This window comes from Electrophorus electricus, chromosome 1 (genome assembly GCF_041902795.1).
Source record: "Electrophorus electricus isolate QZ-2024a chromosome 1, ASM4190279v1, whole genome shotgun sequence".
Classification (NCBI taxonomy): Eukaryota; Metazoa; Chordata; class Actinopteri; order Gymnotiformes; family Gymnotidae; genus Electrophorus; species Electrophorus electricus.
This window is the reverse complement of record NC_137497.1, coordinates 38839506-38846432: the sequence shown is the minus strand read 5'-3', so window position 1 is coordinate 38846432 and position 6927 is coordinate 38839506. Positions and strand designations below refer to the sequence as shown.

General features: G+C 38.0%; 1 protein-coding gene across 1 annotated transcript in view; it reads right to left on the bottom strand.

Moving 5' to 3' along the window:
* Nucleotides 1-499: 499 nt before the first annotated feature.
* elovl2 (ELOVL fatty acid elongase 2) overlaps nt 500-6927 on the bottom strand; it is a 10130-nt gene continuing 3702 nt past the window's right edge. The window contains exons 3-8 of the mRNA XM_027013627.3: nt 6598-6785; nt 5965-6042; nt 4166-4337; nt 3716-3840; nt 3366-3500; nt 500-3080 (exon numbers count right to left, since the gene is read on the bottom strand). Coding sequence (XP_026869428.1) covers nt 2973-3080; nt 3366-3500; nt 3716-3840; nt 4166-4337; nt 5965-6042; nt 6598-6785 — 806 coding nt within the window. The 3' untranslated portion in view covers nt 500-2972. The remainder of the gene's footprint in view (nt 3081-3365; nt 3501-3715; nt 3841-4165; nt 4338-5964; nt 6043-6597; nt 6786-6927) is intronic.

The window sequence follows — 6927 nt, the reverse complement described above, 5'->3', positions numbered from 1 at the left end:
GGTTTGTTGCATATCGATGAGTATCTCTCTTCTTTTATGTTGCATCCTTTCCAGGTCCTAGATTATCAAGACCGAAAGGCAAGACCAAGAGTACACTTGCCTTACTCTCACCTTCTCAATCCAAAACTTAGTAAGCTTGATCACAAATGGTTTTCATAAACTCATAATGAATGAATATTTGACAAAACAGTATAATTAGGCCATATCAAACACTTAAAGGAGCACTGCCCTAAATTAAAGAAAATGAGAGTTCAGGCCAGAAATAAAATGGAGGGTGGAGAATCAGCTAACCTGAGTGCCAGTGCTTTGGGAATGCATTTTGCTCATCCTCAGCTGAAATACAGCTGATGTTTGGGCCCAAATTTCATCATTTTATGTTCAGGCTTCGGCTTGGTGCAGAGACAAACATATTCAAGGTAATCTGGTCAAGAACAGAAGTTGAATGCATAGCACCTATTCTACACTGGATGAAGAAAGAACCACAAGTAGGTAAACTGGGTGGAAGTGATTCTGGGTATATTTCAGAGAAAGTGTAACATCAGCTGTTCAGACAGCCAAATCCTTATTAATCAGCACAATTATTAACTACATTGTTCTAGAATTCTGATAGATCAAGTGGTATTGTGAAAACTGACACCCACTAATCATCAGTTCTGGTCAAATGTTAGAATTGCAAGTGAAATAGATAGCATACATACATGGAGGTAAAATGCAAACATTTTTGCTGAGAACAATAAATGAATAAAAGCTCAAATTAGGGTAAACACCATTAAGCAGGAACATGATGTATGCACAGGACCAGAACTACGTTTCTTAACATGAATAGTTTGGCTTCCAATAGCATCTGTTGCACAATTGGAATACTGCAGACTCTGGGCAATATTCAGGCAATTTAACAAAGTTGAAAGAAGCCAGACATAAGGCTTCTTTTACAGCCAAATCAAGGTCTCATTTATAATATGGCAGCATTATTATGACCCAACAATTGTGTTTCTGAGGGCTGGTGCATTTATTCATTTTTATTTCAGATTTTTTGTCCTGCTCTTTCTGGTCTGGCCATAGTGTAGGACCCGAGCTAGGAGTAGTCTAATTGATTGTTGTAGATGATGATCCAGTGGTGAAGCCATTTCTTTTCTATAGAGCACTTTTACAGGAGATGGATAATTTCAACACTGTTGCTGGTTTTGCTATACCTTACTATGACATGCTATAAGATAACCAAGTGTGAGAACACAGAAGAAATAAATCTTTTGCCATCTTATTTGCAGCTGGGGTGTTTGGTCTGGCAGTTGGGTTGGTCTTTTTTTATGTACAACCTTTATGTTAACTCGTAAGACCTTTACACATACATATATATAGATATAGACCCTGCACTTGAATATATTGATACCAGTATAAAAAGCCACAACCCCACATTCATATTTACAAACATTTGACTATGGCAGATAACTTATCTTAAATCCCAAGCATGTAAACCATGCTTTAATTTTTTAAGTAGTCAGCTATGACGTGGTTCAATTTGCAGAGTTATTTTGACAACAATTAATTACAAGCCTTTATGAACCATGAGTCCTCTTATCATCCATTCACATAAGGCCAAAATCGGAGGTTTCACTGGGTAGAATTATACTGGGTAGAATTACACTGGGTAGAATTTTGTTCCAATGTACACAGTTTAATGGATATTTGTGAATAAGAGATGCTAAAGCCTGAATCAGGCACCTTTTCATACAGGAAGTCTTTGTGTGAATCATTCACATGTACATTTTGTGAACTTACTGCACCATCATGAGTATGAAATTTGCACATATTTTATAAAGAAGGCCCCGTTCAAAGTAGACAGCACAGTTTGTAAATATAGTAATAATGGAAATCAAATGCAATTTATCAACAATAAATGTAAAGGGTTAAACATGTAGGATATGAATTTAAAAAAAATTCTGTTTCATAATGGTTTTAGATTCAGTCTGATCATGTGATATTTGCATGAAAGAGCATCTGAATGTGTATAAAAATGCATGAAGACTGCATACTAGTTACATGTAACATGCAAAATAAATTTTGAATACTACTGCAAGGCACTATTTTTATGAATGATCTACGAAGTGCTTATGAAATCCATAACTTTAGCATACATTCAGCTCTTCTTCACAATAACTCTACTATAAAAAAGAACTGAGCTCTAAGACAGAATTAATTTGTTGTCATATTTGGGTTATCAGTGAATGACTTCTGACGACAAAGTCAAGTGTTTCTTAAAACTTGGTCAAGGGAAAAAAGCATAAGCAGTTTTGCAACTTAATTAGACAAATGTAGGTTTGAGCACTGAGATAAAAAATCAGTATGGTGATTTGAGCATAGTAAGAATACATAGATTCTAATCAATGCATCAATTCTAAAGGCTACGGTGTGATTCTGTCGGCTACATATATAATCCAAATTGTAAAGCTACATTAAATGTTTGTCCTTTAAAGATCCTATTATGTTCAGTGAACTGAACAATAGTGATGTCTGTCTACAAGCATATTGCTTGATCCTTGTATGTGCAGAATACTGATTGTGTAATATTCAGAGGAATTGTACTGCACTGTATCTTATCATTTAAAATAACCCATTTTTGCCTTACAAATAAAAATCATTTTGCATCGTAATCAAGCTTATAATTTACACTAGTTTAAAGTATGGATGGATATTTTTTTGCAGGCTTCCAATAACAGATATTCATTTTACATAATGCCCAGGCCATTGAGTGAGCCCGTTCTACGCAGAAGTGCAGTACAGCGCTCGTCTCCGAGCAAAAACAAAACAAAACAAAAACATAAACAAAACAACTATATAAAATGGAGGTAATTAAAAACACACACTCTATACAAAAACACAATTACAGAATAATTACGGAGAATTATCCCTGCTATCAGATTAGTGTCTCAGCATAAATGGATTGAGAAAATGAATGTCGAAGAGTCATGCCATTATTGTAGCTTATGTTTGGCTCCGTTGAAGGAGGACGAGATGCCGTTCGCGTGACTTCGCGCCATTTCTTTGCCTTTGTCGTCTCTCACCGACTTTTTTCGGTACGTCTGCAAAAAAAAGTGATGTTTGATATTAAATTGCAAAAGTAGTCTGCAAAAGTGTCTTTTAGTATACACAGTAAAATGTCTCCGCTCGGTTTCAAAAGCCAAATTAATTAATGTTTGAATGCATCAAGGGCCATTTTCTAACTAGCTTTGTTTTGTATATTATAGACACTACAGATCAATGGTGGGTTAGCAGGTGAGTAATTAAAAATGTAATTTGCAGAAAACCGATGGTGTTCTTGTAACTTTCAGCTAATACACAGACCCTCTATTTCAGAAGTTCCTTACCTGCACGTAGAAGTTGACAAAGAGGATGACAAGTGTAAGCATGTAGCTAGACTGAAATAGCAGACAGCCCAGCGGGAATCCACAGGGGAAAACCACTGCACTCAGTGTGTGTGTTATAGTCATTATAAATTGAACCTAAAAGGAAGAAACATGACAGGGAGAACAATACTCAGAGACAGCCAACTCTTTTACACATGAAATGGTATGGAATTAATGAAGTGAAATGTAGTTAAAAGAAAATTAAAAAGGGGTTTTTAAAGAGTGAAATAAGTGAGAAGAGACTCATCTTTTAAGATGATTTCAGTTAGGTGGAATTCAGAAACAAATTGGATTGAAGCTCTTGTACTGACCAGCTGGGCCTGTGTGAGGTAGCGTTTCCACCACAAGTACTTGTGCATGGAGGGGATAGTAGACAGGCCATAGTATGAGTACATCAGCACATGGATGAAACTGTTCAGCATCGGCCCAAAGAAACCTGTACAAACACCAGGACAAACAACAGTGCCCTCAGTCTTGGTCAATTATTCGAACAGAGGTTATCCTGTTATTATGAGATGTGTTGATATGGGGAGCATACTAAAATGGTTGATTAAGTGAATATCACTTTCCACTGTGTAAATTTGTGTAAAATCAACTGACAGGCAGTTTACAGTTTACATCAAGAAAAGCTACTATTGCTACTCTCAATTACTGGATTTATCAGACCATTATCCAACATAGTATGACACCTTCAGTTGTCCTGAAACACAAGGCTATTTACATTTGCCCATTCCTCCTTTGCCCTTGAAGTTCTGACTTACTCTGTCCACAGGGGATCCAGTTGAGGACGCACCACCAGATATTAAACATGGAGGCATGGTGGTACACATGCAAGAAGGTGATCTGATTGTTCTTCTTCCTCAGCACAAAGAAGATGGTGTCGAGAAATTCGATCAGCTTGGAGAAATAATACCACCACAAAACTTTTGCCACCTGCTCAGACGGGAGACAGTCAAAAGGAGCAAGGTATATATACACAAGTTTTGCCAAGGCCCCTACTTTACACCATAATAAAAGACTGACTCTTGACTGCCTTCACTATCTGTGTATCTTAACTTATTTTAGCTTCTATCGCTCTACCTTTGGACTGGCTTTTCAGTGGGAGGGTGAGCAGTAATGCATTATTGTCTTACTGTTATATGAGAAGTCTTTCTGTTTGCATGTCTCAGCTCTTGCTGTCATGATACTAACAAGAGAGCTGGCTGAGGTCATAGGGCGTGTGCCGCCGCGCATTTAGAGCGGACTGGAGTTTAAGATCTGTGCTCAAGTAGCAAGAGGTAGAGGTACCAGTGAACCTTCTCCACACCTTTCATATCAGTTGTGATTTGAAGCCACAAGCTTTCCAGGAACTGTGACTAATCTCTTACTACAGGGCAACCAGCATGCCATTAAATATAGCCAAAAGAACTTTATTCTTTTCTACATTTCTGCATCTTTTTTTCTTTACTTCTTTTCTCCATCTACTTTACTAATGCATAATGCATTTTTTTTACATGTCTGTTCTACAAATGGCTTTCAGATAATAAGTTTTAAGAGCTCTCTGTTTAAACAAAATGTTGTATTCGTAAAATATGTATGAATATATCAGAAAAGCAATGAATGACAGCATTATAAAGGGGCAGGCATAATGAAAACAGAATGCAAACGGTCTGCAGCATGGCATGCACTGCGATGCAATATGAAACGAGCATCATGTGAGCTGAGCACTGAAATTATGCACTGGAAGTGAACCAGACAGCACAAACATGTCACAGCCACGGAATGTCTCATGCTGGCATCCCTCATGCTCACGAACCCAGAGCAGAGAACTCAAGCACAGATCTATTGTGTCTACAGCACTGCAGAGTTTGTGGTGGCCCAACCTCCAGGACACCCGAGGTGAGTCTGGTGAGTTGAAGCAGGAAAAAAAAAAAAGCGTGCACTTTGTGGAAGGCCCCGCCCCCCCACTAGTTTCACTACCACCTGCATGAAAAAAGTTCCATTCTCATTCTCATCCATGACAGGAAATCCAAGCATTATTTAGCAGCAATTTAAACTGTCTGTCATTACATCCACATTCAGTACCTACCACTCGCTGTGGTAGATCAGTGTGGGTCACTAGTGCTGTTGAATTCTGACACAGCAAGCGCTAATTCAACCCTCTCAAATAAAAAAACAAATGTCACATTCAGATGTATTAAAAACTCTGTCAAAAATACCGAAGGATTTCTCAGCTACCTGGGTACCTTAAGCCAAAAGAAAAGGCTGTCCAGTGGGAGAAGTGAGGCACAAACCCTACCTTTGGTTATGTATGGCTAAATGTGCAAAGAAAAATGAGAAATCTTCCTTCCTGAACAATTTTGCTTCATGAAATATCCCTGTTTTAGGTGTGATTCCACTTCCCATTTAGGTCATTAACAAAGTGCACTTTATCACTAAAGGATGTCCTTATTCCAATAACTTTGAATCACATAATTTTACATTTAAAGGAATATCCTTTTAAATACAAGTTCACCAAATCCAAAAATTTTCATGAAGGGAAGAACAGTGCATTATAGAAAGAATACTGGTTCACACTCACCCTGATGTCACCGTTTCCTGCTTCAAACAGGCCTTGACATTTCAGACGGTAGCCTGCTGACCAGGATGCTGAAATTAACTACCACACCATGCCACACACACAAACACATGTATAGGCAAAAAATTAGACAAATATTCTATACAATAATAGCCAAAGATCAAGAAGTATCAAAAAATGAAAAATGATTAGGAACATATGCAAGTAATGATACAAATGTGATGACAACCATGCTCAGGCCAATAAATGCCCCACCCTCCCCCTCCCCAGGGTGAATCCCTCACTCATACTTATCCACACACACAGACCACACACACCTCATACACAATTGCCTGCTGTACAGCACTGCATGGGTTTTGTGTATTTGCATATCTAGTGTATGCTTCTATTGCTTCTATTCACTTTGTGTGAGAATGAATAGTTTGGGAAGGGTAATATTTGGAAAATCACTTTTTCTCTCTGATCTGTTCTCATCTCACTTGATTAAGGAGGAAGGAAGACAAAGATAGCAATTGAAATTAAGAGAGAGGGTGAGAGGACAGACCAATATGCAAAATCAGGATGGCTCTTCCATTATTTTCTCTCAATTTTTTGTCTCTCTGATTAACTTTTTAAAGGCTTCATGTTAGTTCTCACCTCCACCAACATGTAGAATGATAGGATGGTTACTGAGAAGTTGTACAGTAGTAAGACATTCTTCAGTGAGTATGCTGGCCTGTTCTTCATATATTTTGGCCCCAGGTAGACTATGAGGAGGTAGATGAAGGTGAGGACCAGACTGGGTGTGCAGGAGTCCAGTAGTAGCCATCCTCGAACTCTCTGATCTACCATCAACAACATACGACTAATTAAAACATTTCTCATATACTATCATATAAACAAGAAATATCATTAATAAGAAGTCATGTATTAGAGGGATCCAGCCTCTCAATGGCTGAATAATGCATTTTGCCCAGAGGCCATTTA